Source organism: Trachypithecus francoisi, unplaced genomic scaffold (assembly GCF_009764315.1).
Source record: "Trachypithecus francoisi isolate TF-2019V2 unplaced genomic scaffold, Tfra_2.0 Lachesis_group0, whole genome shotgun sequence".
NCBI lineage: Eukaryota > Metazoa > Chordata > Mammalia > Primates > Cercopithecidae > Trachypithecus > Trachypithecus francoisi.
Genome location: NW_022681453.1, coordinates 21,942,675 through 21,957,462, shown reverse-complemented (window position 1 = coordinate 21,957,462; position 14,788 = coordinate 21,942,675). Strand labels below are relative to the sequence as shown.

At 42.1% G+C, this 14,788-nt stretch overlaps 1 protein-coding gene across 4 annotated transcripts; it reads left to right on the top strand.

Annotated features, from left to right (window-relative positions):
• Positions 1-13,200, top strand: ACTR8 (actin related protein 8). Of its 4 annotated transcripts, none has more exons than XM_033210144.1 (13): positions 1-224; positions 1,983-2,153; positions 3,542-3,652; positions 4,258-4,362; positions 4,621-4,794; positions 5,297-5,390; positions 5,918-6,050; positions 7,625-7,778; positions 8,872-8,967; positions 9,472-9,612; positions 10,508-10,772; positions 11,870-12,033; positions 12,834-13,200. In XM_033210144.1, the coding sequence occupies exons 1-13, from the start codon at positions 102-104 to the stop codon at positions 12,975-12,977; spliced, it is 1,875 nt and encodes a 624-aa protein (XP_033066035.1). In that variant the 5' UTR covers positions 1-101; the 3' UTR covers positions 12,978-13,200. The 4 variants fall into 4 exon arrangements, with proteins under 4 accessions (XP_033066035.1, XP_033066036.1, XP_033066038.1 ...); XM_033210147.1 differs by having other exon boundaries at positions 37-224; positions 2,020-2,153; positions 12,834-13,110; XM_033210146.1 differs by lacking the exon at positions 1-224 and adding an exon at positions 384-561 and having other exon boundaries at positions 12,834-13,110.
• The last annotated feature ends 1,588 nt before the right edge of the window (positions 13,201-14,788 follow it).

The following is a 14,788-nucleotide window of genomic DNA, read 5'->3' as shown; positions in this document are numbered from 1 at the left end:
GACTGTGGGCAGCCGTCAGTGCGTCTGCGCGGTGGCCCTTCCGTCCTGGCAGTCGTGGCTGCGGAGCTGAGGCGAGAGGTTGGTGGGTGTTGGCGGCCACGATGACCCAGGCTGAGAAGGGTGACGCGGAGAACGGGAAGGAGAAGGGCGGCGAGAAGGAGAAGGAGCAGCGTGGCGTGAAGCGGCCCATCGTGCCCGCGCTGGTGCCGGAGTCGCTGCAGGAGGTGCGGCTCGGGGCCGGTCTGGGTTAGAACCCTTTGCCCTTGCTTGGGTCCTCCGCTGCCGGGCAGGGGGCGGGAGGCGGCGGGAGGCTTCAAGTCCTCCCTGCAGGCCCCAGCCCCTGGTGGGGAGTGCGGAAGTGGTCGTTCCTTTCCGGGTCGTGGCGCGCCGGGACGCCGAGGGCTAGGAGGCGCGGAGCGCCAGGAGCCAGGCTGAGCTCCCGCAGGGACACCGCTCAGTCCTCCCGCACGCCCTACCGGCTGGCTGTGTGCCCTGCGGCCCGGGCTGTGGCCTCAGCTTCCCGACCATAAAACGACCACGGTGATACCAGCCGCCTCGCAGGTTGCCATGAGGGTTAAATGGTGGCAGATAGAGTTTAACACCAGGCTGGCTCACTGGGAGCGTCAGTCTGTACCTTTGTTAAGAAATCTCAGATAATGGAAGTCATTTCAAGCAAGGAAATGATGGACATTTGTCTAAATATATATTAAGAGCTTGTGTATCAAAAACAACACGATTAGACCAAACTAAACTAACCAGAAAAAATTATTTGCAGTAGCATGCCTGGCAAAGGACCTTAGACGTATGCACGCACACAAAACCTTACTGATCAGTAACTGAAACAGCATTCGTGTAGGAAAACGGGCACAGGCAGTGTACAATTCACATAAGTGCTCACATAGGGCAGCTACTAGTTAGCTATCACTACTATGACAGTGTCCGGCACACGGTAAGCCCAGAGTGGCCATTACTGTTGCACAGGCCTGGTTTCTCCATCCAGCTAGTTGAGAAGGCTGACTGGATGGTCTGTAAGGGCCTTGCCAGATGCTTCCCTCTAGGATTCTCCCACTCTGGGGTGGGAGGGGGGGTTGATTAGGAGGGGAGAGCTCACACTTGGAGACAGGACAGCAAGTATCAGAGCATGGCATGGAATGGGCTTGTGCAGAGGGCAGTATTGGGCACTCAAGCAAGTACCTCCTCCATCCCCGACAGTCAGGGAGGGTTTCTTCAAAGGAGGTGAGGTGACATCTGTTTAGAGTCCTGAAGGTGATTAGGAGCTAACCAGAGGGAGGAGGGAATCTCAGGGAAGAACAATGTGGAAGAGACTTGTGCCAACAGAGAATGTGAAGTGTTGGAGGCCCAGCCAGTAGATCAGGATGTCTGGAGTTAAGGAAGGGGACTGGAGATCTTAGCGGGGGCCATATCATGAGGGTCATGTAAGCCACAGAGTCTGACTTCTTGTGAAGGCAGTGGATCACGTTGAAAGGCCTTACTATGGTAAAAGTCAACGTTCCTCGAATGCTTCCGGTGGCCCAGCTCTGAGTTACATGTGTAATCCATTTAATCCTCACAGTAAGTGGTGAACTGTGGGAACTTCATTCAGAGCAAGAAGTGGCAGTCTGAATTTGCAGACAGATCTGTGAATTCAGAGCCTGGGCCCGGACTCTATAGCAATGTTTCTTCAGTCACATAAATGCTCAGGAACTGTATGTTAATTTGTGGTGGATAATTTTTGTTTCATTCATTTAAACAAGTATTTGTTGAGCTATGTATTATGACTCACGTCAAGGGAACATAATAAATAATAAGTTTGTGTTTAGGTAGAGAGCAGTAATTGGATACTTCTCAAAGAACTCTCTTGACTGAATTATTTTGATTTCTTTGAGTCAGCTTCTTAGTTTAGCTTGTTATGTGTATGTTGTTTAACTTTGTTACCGGCATATTATTTACGAAGGTCACACATCTATGTTTTATATCTGCAGCAAATCCAGAGCAACTTCATCATTGTCGTACATCCAGGTTCAACAACTTTAAGGATTGGTCGAGCCACAGACACTCTTCCTGCCAGCATTCCTCATGTCATTGCGCGAAGACACAAACAACAAGGGCAGCCCCTATACAAGGACAGTTGGCTTCTAAGGGAGGGACTAAATGTAAGTCAAAAATGACCTGGAGAGAAAGGCTAAGGTTGTTTCCCTGGGAGGGCTTAGACACTTAAGTACACCAGAATCTTAAACATCTTCATAGCTTTGCTGTGTTTTAAAATAATAATGTCACTCATTTTTCATCAGAGCTAGTGATTTGAGATGTAAAGAATTAGCTAAAACAAAAGTAAGTTTTTCAGGGTGAATTGAGTGTTGATGAAGGTGTTCTATAATGGAAGACACAGAATCATCACTCACTTAAAGTGATACATTCAGGTCCTTGTTAACAGGCTTAAACTTACTGGTTAAGCCATATTTAAACTGTAAGTATTTGAAAGAGATACTATTTTAATCCATTAGCAAATTAGATTGTTACAATAAGCACTTACGGTCTTAGATTAACCATAATTTCAAGGCAAAAAAATTTTTTTCTTGCAGTAAGAATCTATCCTATGTTACAGATGGTGATTATCAGGAAAATTCTTTGTGATCAGTGATAAATCTATATATTACATCATAATCCACAGTTTACTTGAAGTTTTAAGTCAAGGATAGTTTTGGGAATGTAAAGTTTCTTTAATTCTGATAGTAGGCCTTAGGGTTCCATTTTTTAGTGTAACTAGCAGATTCTATGTAAGTCCAGTTGTAAGTTTAAATATAACTTGCTGATATAAGAGTCTGCACTTCATTATTTATCTTTGGATGTTGTAATTCTACTTTAGGGAATACGTTTAAGAAATAAAAATCAAAAAACATTTCTGTAAAGATATTTATGGACATTTTCTTTATACTATAATAATGAGAACACTTGCTGATCAACATATGAAGGAATGTGACATTGTCAAAATTGTCAACATAAGAATTATATAATTGTATGGAAGAGTTTCTGAAATACTTTGTAAACATGAAGTAGGTATGCTTTGATTAGTGCTGTGAGAAATTTTATGAAAAATCACTTGAAAATTTAGCATATAGTTGTTTTATAGCGAGGGCTGCTTTTGACTTATAAAAGATTCCTGGGAATTCTTTTTTTCTTGTCTTGAGACAGGGTCTTGCTCTGTTCTTCAGGCTGGAGTGCAGTGGTGCGACCTCGGCTCATTGCACTCTCCACCTTCTGGGCTCAAGCAATCCTCCCGCCTTAGTCTCCCAAGTAGCTGGGACCACAGGCCTGTGCCACCACACCCAGCTAATTTCTTGTATTTTTTGTAGAGATGGTGTTTTGCCATGTTGCCCAGGCTGGAGGGAATTCTTAAGAGTAGTACATGTGATAAAGATTAAGGAAATGCTACTTGTTGATAAAGGAGCATTTCCAAAGATTGGATTAAATTAGTAGTTTTTTAATTGCTTTCTCTTCTCATTAAATCCTTTGTACTGCTCATCTTTCATTTTTCCCCCAGAAACCGGAAAGTAATGAACAAAGACAAAATGGCCTTAAAATGGTGGATCAAGCAATATGGTCTAAAAAGATGTCCAATGGTACAAGACGCATTCCTGTGTCCCCTGAACAGGTTCGATCAACTCTTCAGATTTATTCTTTTATCACCACTATTTGTATCATAATACCATTCACATGTTCTTCCTGTATCACTATGCAAATACAAGATGGGAGTTCCTTATAAAGGAAGAAAACCCCCTATAACTACTTATAGAATACCCGAGTCAGTGTTACAAATGCTTAGGCAAGCCACATAATCTGTGAGGTGGGGGTAGGCTAGTTGATGGAAGTTTATACTTTACCTGAGAAGGTGTGATTCCAGGATCTTGGTGCGAAACTGTTCTTACTACATTCTTCAATTTCATATGATAAACCAATATGATAGGAATGGACATGAGTCTGTATTACATATAAATTTGAATTCAGCTTTAAGCAGAGTTTAGTGTTAATTTTGGACTGGCTGTGAATCACAGCCTAGGTGTTAAAATTGGGGGAAAAAAACCCTAAGATTGTAAAAAGGACAAGAGAATCTATTTGCAACCAGTCAATATTTTGCCAAATATTTGTAATTAAAATTTGCCAATGTATATAGTGTGGGAGAGAAAAGAAAAGGAGACCCTTAATGTTGCCCCCGCCTTGAATAAATTGAGATAATTTTCTGATGGTTTTTCTTTTCAGGCACGCTCCTACAATAAGCAGATGCGACCTGCAATTTTAGATCACTGTTCGGGAAATAAGTGGACAAACACATCTCATCACCCTGAGTATTTAGTAGGAGAAGAGGTAAGAAACTTCTTTACAATAAGAATGGAAGAAGGGGAACCTGATCCTCCTCCTAAAATTCACTTACGTTGCTACTGAGTCCTAGTCATTTCCTAGCGCTCTGTAACCCTACTTTGAGTACCAGATAGTCCCACCGACTCCTACATCACTCAGCATTTCTCACATTCAGCAAACGTTAGTTAGATTTTTGGATATGAATCTAGAAAACCTTGAGAGAAAAGTGTTAACAAAGTACTCATCTCCCTCCTCCTTTTCTAGGCCTTGTATGTTAATCCACTGGACTGTTACAATATTCACTGGCCTATCAGAAGAGGTCAGTTAAATATTCATCCAGGCCCTGGGGGCTCTCTTACAGCTGTTCTGGCAGATATTGAAGTAATATGGTCTCATGCAATACAAAAATACTTGGAAATCCCACTGAAAGATTTAAAGGTGAGTTAAAATTCTCAGTTAATTTGGATTGTTTTTAAGATTCTTGGTCAATGAAAGTACACATTACCAAGTTGTTTGTAATATAGTGTCCTTCTTGATGCATTCTTGGCCTTCAGGGTGAGGATCTTAGTGGCATGAGGATGTCTTTTCTTCTTCAGTTAATTCCCTTCTAGTGCTTTTTATTCTTTCTCTGTTTCTTTGGTGTCTCTATTACTCAAATCAGCAAGCTTGCTTATTTTTGTCTTCTCTTTGGACCTTACTGACACATCAGTTGTCTTATTTTTCATTTTACAAGTTTTTAATAATTTCAAGGAAAAAAAACACTTGAGCATTTTTTATTTCTTTATAAAACCCAAAGGATAATACAGAGGTTTGAGCTTTTATTCTGGGTGTGTAACCGTAGCTGCTACTCCTTTGAAGGGAAGTCTCTCTAAAAAGAAGTGGTGAATTTGACCTGACGAGACTTGAGTGTTAACCCTTTTATCTTTGTTCTTCTTTTTAGTATTATAGATGTATCTTGTTAATTCCTGATATCTATAATAAACAGCATGTGAAGGAACTAGTGAATATGATACTAATGAAGATGGGCTTTTCAGGTATGTCTGATATCCCAGTGAAACCTATTTTAATGGAATTTCTTTCTTTAATGACAGAGTTAACCTAATTTACTGATTGATTGATTGATTGATTGATTTTGAGATGGAGTCTCGCTCTGTCGCCCAGGCTGGAGTGCAGTGGCGCTGTCTTGGCTCACTGCAAGCTCTGCCTCCCGGGTTCACGCCATTCTCCTGCCTCAGCCTCCCGATTAGCTGGGACTACAGGTGCCCGCCACCACACCCGGCTAATTTTTTGTATTTTTTAGTAGAGATGGGGTTTCACTGTGTTAGCCAGGATGGTCTCGATCTCCTGACCTCGTGATCCACCCGCCTCAGCCTCCCAAAGTGTTGGGATGACAGGCGTGAGCCACCGCGCTTGACTTACTTAAATGCTTATTCTGAAAGGATCAGTGTTCCTCAGATACCCTGCCCAGAAGTCCCTAGGCTCCCCACTTCAGTTGATGATCTGTTTTGGGATCTTTACTGCTCTACAGCTGATCACTACTCTGCCTTTTTTTTTTCCCCAGGGATCGTGGTCCATCAGGAGTCTGTGTGTGCCACCTATGGCAGTGGCTTAAGCAGCACGTGTATTGTAGACGTTGGGGACCAGAAGACAAGCGTATGCTGTGTGGAGGATGGGGTGTCTCATCGGAATACTCGGTGAGGAACTTGGAAGGTGGCATTCCCTGTTCCCTCTTCCCTCATAATGTGTTCAACTGTAAATAATAAAAAATCACAGGTTAAAAATTATAAGATAACCATATATTCCAAAGTCTGCATAGGAAACCAGCAAGATTATGGAAGTGCAAATTCCAGCAAGGTGAAAACGAATGATTTTACCCTTCCCATTGGAACTTCTTAATATGGATTTACATTAGCAGCCCCTGAAAGTCCTGTTATGTTTTATGTGCTTTCCCATAGAGGAAATGTAAACGGGTAGTAGCTTCATGTCTTTAGCTGTGGTTTGGCATAGAGCTACTAATCACACCCTTATAGCAGAGCTTTATTTAGGCAAGTCATGTAGGAGGAAATCGGCTTTTTCAATCTGAATTATCTGGCTAGTGTTTTGAATATCTGCATTTTTTTGTCATAGTGGTGTTCTGTGGGTGAGTAACTTTATGTTGATAGACAGGTAAAGAAAATAACTGTCAGGACCAGATTTGCAGCTTGTCCTTCTTCAGGCAAGCCTGACATATGTGAGCACACTCAGGTAATGCAGGTGTGGGCTCTCTGAAGCATTTTGTGCTCCAGAGATGGCTTCTTGCTGCCCCTCAGGATGCTTTCATTCTTCCCGTCCTCCACATTAGGTAGTTTGAGTCTTTAAAAGAGGGCTTAAATTGTCCATGAGAAAGGGTCATCTGCTGCCTCCCACCCCAAGTTCTAGTACATTCTAAAATCCATTTTGAGTTATTTTGGCTCATCCGTTGTTAGAATATCCAGTGCCACTGGTTCTCAAAGTGTGGGGAAAATGCTGGACCCAGGTTTCTTACCAGTAAAATAATATAGCAGCTGTCTCCCCAAATTGTAGAAACCTTCAGTTAGTAGACAGCTTTCTCTAAGCTGTTCTCCCATAAGTTTGTCTTGTATTGTCATTGCTGCCTTATATGCTAGTGAGTGTAGACCACCAAACAACTGTCATATGATAAACACATATTGACTGGGAAGTGAGCTGGATTTAATAGTGAGTATTGAGTTTCTCAGATATATTTTCAAACATCATGACTACTTTAGGTGTCCCCCACTGGTTTTTGCTAAAGTTCCTTTTCTCCCTTCCATCCATTCATTCTGTCCATTCAACATATATTTCTTGAAACTTCTATATATCACTGTGTTTAATGGACATTTTTGTTTGTTCGTTTTTTGTGTTTTTTTTTAGATAGACTTTCACTCTGTCATCCAGGCTGGAGTGCAGTGGCGTGATCTCTTGGCTCACTGCAACCTCCGCCTCCCGAGTTCAAGCAATTCTTGTGCCTCAGCCTCCCGCGTAGCTGGGATTACAGGTGTGCATTATCATGCCTGGCTAATTTTTGTATTTTTAGTAGAGACAGGGTTTCGCCATATTGACCAGCTGGTCTTGAACTCCTGGCCTCAAGTGATCTGCCCATCTTGGCCTCCCAAAGTGCTGGGATTACAGGCAGGAACCACCATGCCCGGCCTTTAATGGATTTCTTCAAACACCTTTTGCACCTTCTTAACCAACAGATTAACCATCTACCCTTTTCTCTTAACTTTAGGCTTTGTCTGGCATATGGAGGATCTGATGTGTCAAGATGTTTTTACTGGCTAATGCAGCGAGCTGGGTTCCCTTACAGAGAATGCCAGTTAACAAATAAAATGGATTGTCTTCTTCTGCAACACCTTAAAGAAACTTTTTGTCATTTAGATCAGGTGGGAGCAGAATCAATATTGCTGATTATTTTTGTTTCTAGGAAAAAGTTAAGAGATTTAAAAGATACTTAAAAATGTAACAGCATTGGCTGGGCATGGTGGCTCACACCTGTAATCCCAGCACTTTGGGAGGCCAAGGCGGGCGGATCACGAGGTCAGGAGATCGAAACCATCCTGGCTAACACGGTGAAACCCCGTCTCTACTAAAAATACAAAAAATTAGCCAGGCGTGGTGGCGGGCGCCTGTAGTCCCAGCTACTCAGGAGACTGAGGCAGCAGAATGGCGTGAACCCGGGAGGCAGAGCTTACAGTAAGCTGAGATTGCACCACTGCATTCCAGCCTGGGCGACAAAGCGAGACTCCGTCTCAAAATAAATAAATAAATAAAAAAGTATCAGCATTATACTACCTTTTTCAACCCAAGATAAAGCCTTGAGGAGAAAGCCCTTAAGGAGTGAGAGTTTTTTGGGTTTTTTTGCTAAGGTCCGAGCAGTGAGGGTGTGTCTCAGGCTCTGGAAAACAGTTTAATTTTTTTAGGAAACAGAGTTTAGCAAATTTCTCTGTCTCATCTTGATAAAAGATGAAGATAAACCTTTAGGTGTAAGGAGGATAGTAGGTAAATATGTAAGTACAGACATTTTATTAAATGTTATAATTTGAAGCACTTTCTTAATATTGCAAACAATGTTTAATCATTGCTATATATGGATTGGTATCCTTTTTTTGTTTGAGACTTGTTTTTACTTTTTTCAGGTAATCTAAATTTTAAAAAACTGGGGAAACAAAAAAACTGTAAATTTAAATTTCCCAGTTACTGAGGGAATTTGCTTATTGATTTGGGTCATTGTTTGTACTAATGTATATTGATAATGGAGAAAATGAATAATGCAAACAGTAGAAATTCCTGAAATTTTAAATAGAGGAACAAAGTACAGCCAAATTCCTATTTTATTAAGTTATAGTGAGAGTGGTACAAAGCTGTAGGTTGTCCTTTTTATAGGTGATATTTAGATGATGGCGAGGCTGAAGCATAATTTGAAGAGTTTGCATGCATTCTTACTGATTCACTGACAGCATCTTTTCCTGGAATCAGGACATCTCTGGGCTTCAGGACCATGAGTTTCAGATTCGACATCCTGATTCTCCTGCCCTGCTTTACCAGTTTCGATTAGGAGATGAAAAACTCCAGGTAACTTATAAGTGTCTGTTTCCATGGGTAGAAAGAAAGTTATCCAGGTTCAGTCACACTGAGAGAATATGCACTTGCTGGAAACATTGTGAGATCAGAATGTCAACTGATTGTAGATTATCCACTAAACCAACATTTAAGCCACTGGTGTAGAATGGATCTGAAAAACATCTTTCTAGTTAGCCCCTATATGAGGAGTTGTTAATTAGAGAGAAAGGTAGCATTCTTTTTAGGAAATTACGAAGTAGATTATGAAGTACTTTATGTTTGTTTTGAGATTTCTCTCATATGGTGTCATATCACCCATCTAGTTAGATGATGAGTGAGTTTTCTGGCCTATGGTACACCAGAGAAATAATGCCACTTCCAAAAGACAAGATTGCCTAGTCTAACTTAAGAGAATTTGATCTGCCAGTTTTGTTTTTAGAAGAACAGCGTTTAGTGGATCAGTTTTTTTCAGGAGGCAGTATCTTTTGTTGATCACTCTTTTCCTTCCATGTACAGGCTCCAATGGCTTTGTTTTACCCCGCAACTTTTGGAATTGTTGGACAGAAAATGACGACTTTGCAGCACAGATCTCAGGGTGATCCTGAGGATCCTCACGATGAACATTACCTGCTGGCCACACAGAGCAAACAAGAACAGGTCCGTAGCAATTCTGGTAGGAGAAGAGAGAGTTTTGTCTCTGAAGGAGAAATTTGTCCAGCGTTAATAGGCCACTGTAATCAGTTCTGTCTTCCAGCATAATAACACTGATATAGCTTTTAGAATTGTAGATCAACTGAAGTCTGAGTTTAAAATCTGGAAGACAGATTTCTCTATTCAGTAAACATTAATTTTCTGAATGCTAGTCCATACATTTAAAAGTTAATGACACTTTCCTTTTGGTGTGTATCATTTACTTACATTATTTACTTCTGAATATTTTTTCAGCAGTATTTTCATTAAAATCTCACCTGTTACTTAATTTTGTGAAAGACGCATGGCATAGCCAAAGAGCTGAATTCCTTTGTTGAAAGCAGATCCCCATAATACGATGTCTGGTACGAGGACACAAATTAAAGGTCTTGTCTGCTAATGAAACAGCACCAGCTCATGATGGAGACTAGATTTTCTAGGCTTTGTTCCTCCCCAGAGGCAAACATGAGGTGGACTGATAGGATCTGAAAGTAAGAATTCCTTAACAGTCGTGGCCCATGAATCCCACTGGAATACTCCATTTAAAAATTCAGACCACGGGGAAGAAAGTCTGTCTGCACTGGTTTTTCAGTTTTAAAATCTAACCAGTGATGATACGGTTCTGAGGGCCACCCTGCCTACCGGCACCTACCCTGCTTTGGAATGGTCAGAGCATCTTCATCTGTGCACCGTCTCTCATTTCTGTTACCTGGGAATGGGTGCTGGGCAGTTGTTGTATTGCTGCGTGACTTTTGTTTTATATTAGTGCATAGTAGTAGGGTAGGGAGGGATCTAGCTAGACAACATCAACAGTGTTCTGTTGTAGTAATACCACCTACTTGATTGTCCTTTTGATTTACAGTCTGCAAAAGCTACTGCTGACCGAAAGTCTGCATCCAAACCTATTGGATTTGAAGGGGATCTTCGTGGCCAGTCCTCTGATCTTCCAGAAAGACTCCATTCCCAAGAAGTAGATTTGGGGTCCTCACAGGGAGATGGCCTGATGGCTGGCAACGATTCCGAGGAGGCCCTCACTGCACTGATGTCCAGGAAGACTGCCATCTCACTGTTTGAAGGGAAAGCTCTGGGCCTGGATAAAGCCATCCTTCATAGCATAGACTGCTGTTGTAAGCACATCCGGGGAGACCGGGAGATAACAGTGAAACAAGATAGCAGTTAAATAAATTGGTTCAGTCTAGGATATACTTTTGCAGTATAACATATTCATTGAAAAACGATTAAGCGCCTACTTGACTTGCATTGCCAGGTGTTGGGAATACATTAACGAGGTAGGATGGGTTTATAGCCTAGTGGAAGAAGCCAAAATAAGTCAAATTATTACACAAATGTGGAATTACCACTGGCAGGGTACTGCTGAGCGGTCAGTATCCTTTAGCTCAACTTTGTAGCACCTGCCAGTGGTAATTTCACATTTGTGTAATAATTTGAGGAATTTCACATAGAATCTTTATTCCCTAGGGGATGGTATGGAAGGTGGGAGGCAGGGAAAGCTTCCTTGAGGAAGGCGGCCCTTGAGAGAGACGTAAAGGATGATGAAAAGGGTCAGTTAGAAGTAACAGATGGGACAGAGGAAGAAGCCTGTGAAGATCAATGTGGCTGGTAAGCAGGGTGTGAGGATGAGGCTAGAGAAGCAGGTGAGGACCACCCATAGTGGATCTTGTGGGTCCCTTTAAATATTTTATTTATTTATTTATTTATTTTCAGACAGAGTCTCACTCTTGCTCAGGCTGGAGTGCAATGGCGTGATCTCGGCTCACCACAACCTCTGCCTCCTGGGTTCAAGTGATTCTCCTGCCTTAGCCTCCTGAGTAGCTGGGACTATAGGCGCGCGCACTACCGTTCGCATCTAATTTTTGTCTTTTTAGTAGAGACAGGGTTTCACTATGTTGGCCAGGCTGGTTTCGAACTCCTGACCTGGTGATCCACCCACCTTGGCCTCCCAAAGTGCTGGGATTACAGGTGTGAGCCACCACACTCGGACTGTTAAAGATTTTGATCCTAATCCTGCAAGTAGGATTGCAGTGGCGTGGCAGCACGCCTACATTTGTGTTTTGTAGGGTTCCCCTGGCTGCAGTGTGGAGGGTGGGCTGGAGGGAAATCTTTGAGAAGGCTATTGCACTTGCCCAAGCAAGAGATGTTGGTGGCTTGGCCTAGAATTATGGATGTGGAGAAAAAAGCATGGAGGATGTCACTGTCTTTTCAGCATCCGATGATACCAAAAAGAAGATGTACAGCTCCATCCTAGTGGTGGGAGGTGGTTTGATGTTTCATAAAGCTCAAGAATTTCTGCAGCACAGAATTCTCAACAAAATGCCACCATCGTTCAGGCGAATTATTGAAAATGTGGATGTGATCACAAGGCCTAAGGTAGGTTGTTTTATTCTGCAAGTTGGACTGTATACAAATGAAACTAGCCTTGTATGTGAACAGATCAGATCCCAGGAGGCATGAGCTTGTTTCTGAGGAGTTCTTGAGGGCTTAGGGCAAGTGGGAAAGTTAATTTCAGCAAACCATAGATGTGGTGGAAGGTGCTCTGGCCTAAGGTACTGGATTTCTGCTGCTTTCCCCTGCCGTGCTCCCTAAACTAGCATGACTGAATTCCACCTTTGTTGGGCAAGGGAAGGACAGACTGCTCTCAAGCCCTGCCAGCCAGAACAGCTCCATTTTAATCTCTTTTTTATATTAAGGATCTACTTCTGGTCCCTGGACCAGATGATGTTTAAGGATCTTTTTGGTTTGAACTATCTTGAAAGATAAACCCAGGAATTTAGAAATAGATTTTGTGTGTTTTATTAAATGTCACTAACAATTCCTGGAAATGTTCCTATTTCTTTTTAATCCTGAGGGAGGGATTGTGGGGATCTATTTATTCCATTCAAACTTCAAAATAAATAAGTCATTTGTATATGTTCCTGTGTACAGGATAAACAGTATTTGTGCAATAGTTGTAAATAATAGCATCTTTAGTTATAAAAATTTAAAAGTTTTCTTGGCTATTGAAAGAGAAAGATGCCTGTAGTTCATAAGTACTACTGTCTTTAATACAGGTTGAAAGCCTGGCTTACTAGGTATTGACTCAGAGGGATTTTTCTCTGCCCCATGTTCAAGTAAATGATTGAGTATGTATCTTATGTGATTAGGCTGAAATGTCTTCATCCCTTCTCTAGGACATGGACCCCCGGCTGATTGCATGGAAAGGAGGGGCAGTGTTGGCTTGTTTAGATACAACACAAGAACTGTGGATTTATCAGCGAGAGTGGCAGCGCTTTGGTGTCCGCATGTTACGAGAGCGGGCTGCGTTTGTGTGGTGAATGGGGAGGAAATGTCACTGCTGAAGACCAAAAACAAGCTTCTTGGTATGAAAGACTCTTACAGAATATATGTATTATAATTTATTAGCCTAGATGCTTAAGTGTCATGGACAGTAAATGAATTTGAACTTTATGTTGAGGACATGACATTGGTTTGAAATTATAAACTGCTTTTGAGCAGTTTGGTCAGGGCATTTGAGAATAAATAGGAACTTACTCTTCAGTTGTAAACTCTCTTGCCCTCTCTCAGGGTCTCATAAACTCCCCAGTGATGTAAACATTGCTATTGAAGTTTCTCATGTGGTGAAGCCCTTCATTTAAGTTGGCTAGTTGAATCTCATCAGCAGGCAGCCTCATAAAACCAGGAGGGGTAGTGTGTGACAAGGGAGAACTGTCCACTCATGCCATTCTCTCTCTTGTCTAGTATTTCATTAGGATCTAAAGTTGTCTGAGTTAAATGCACTTATGATGTGACCCATATGTCCTTTTAGAATCCCAAATAGGGGGAAAAAGTTTTGGTTGTTTTTGTTTTTTTTCATTTTCTGTTGGATTACAGAAAAAGAATGGGACCCATTCAAGTCTCGATTTCCAAAGGTAAAGATGGAAGGCTGGGCAGACTGGCTTTTGTTATCTGACATGCCCTAGGGTGAGCTTGGAGGAAGAAAGAAAACAGTTTTTATTTGGCCAAAACAGAACAAACGCTGAAAAGGAAATCTTGTTTTCTTCCTAAAGCTAAATAGAAATGATTTGGGTATAATTTAGAGTTCTTGTGTTATACTGATAATGGTGACTGATGTAGTTATTAATACTGCCAACTTAGTCATCAAGCCCCAATTTTCCTTTACCTGAAGGATTAAGTGAAAGCGTCTGGAGTTCATGATGTTCAGTATGATTAGTTGACCTTAACCTCTGAGCATCCTGAAGCAAAATCTAAATAATACAGCTATTACCACTGGTGGTCCAGGCTCTGGTGAAACCCTCTGAGCCCAGGAGGAAGAGAAGGCATTGTCCAGAGACAGGAACACAGTCTGGGAGCCCAGCGCTCTGGGAGGAGTGAGAAAGTGCTGCTTCCTGCTGCTTGCTCCTAGGCACCTGTGTCCGCCATCTCGGTTATCAAGGCTGGAGATGGGGGTGAGACGGAAGGACAAAAGCAGGGAACAGGTAAGAGATGGAAATCAGAATGGAATATAGAAAGAACTCTGGATGTAGAGAAATGCCGGTACTAGAGCATTTTGTATCAATGGGAGTACCCTCTGTAACTGCTCAGTAGGTTACAAATGAAGAGTCTACTAGTATTAAAAATAGTTTAAACTTGCCAGTACCAACTGGGATGTGTGCCTTCAATTTGAAAATTGTATGTTTTATTTTTTAAATGTGTTAACAACATTATAGAATATTGATGTCATTTATGTTTCTGGGGTGTTTCAACGCAAATTTGTATCAGCTGCCTGTTTTCAAAAACATAATGTATCTGGGCTGGGCGCGGTGGCTCACGCCTGTAATCCCAGCACTTTGGGCAGCCGAGGCGGGTGGATCACGAGGTCAGGAGATCAAGACTATCCTGGCTAACATGGTGAAACCCCATCTCTACTAAAAATACAAAAAATTAGCTGGGCGTGGTGGCGGGTGCCTGTAGTCCCAGCTACTCGGGAGGCTGAGGCAGGAGAATGGTGTGAACCCAGGAGGCAGAGCTTGCAGCCGAGATCCCGCCACTGCACTCCAGCCTGGGCGACAGAGCAAGACTCCGTCTCAGAAAAACAAAACAAAACATAATGTATTTCTGGTTAAATAGTTCTTCACGAACTAACAGC

Bases quoted from the DNA above. Each gene is read 5' to 3' on its own strand.
- ACTR8 (XM_033210144.1), top strand. From the start codon at position 102: ATGACCCAGGCTGAGAAGGGTGACGCGGAGAACGGGAAGGAGAAGGGC. The intron at 4,795-5,296 runs GTGAGTTAAAAT...TCTTCTTTTTAG, and splicing joins TCCCACTGAAAGATTTAAAG to TATTATAGATGTATCTTGTT. The intron at 9,613-10,507 runs GTCCGTAGCAAT...TTTGATTTACAG, and splicing joins CACAGAGCAAACAAGAACAG to TCTGCAAAAGCTACTGCTGA.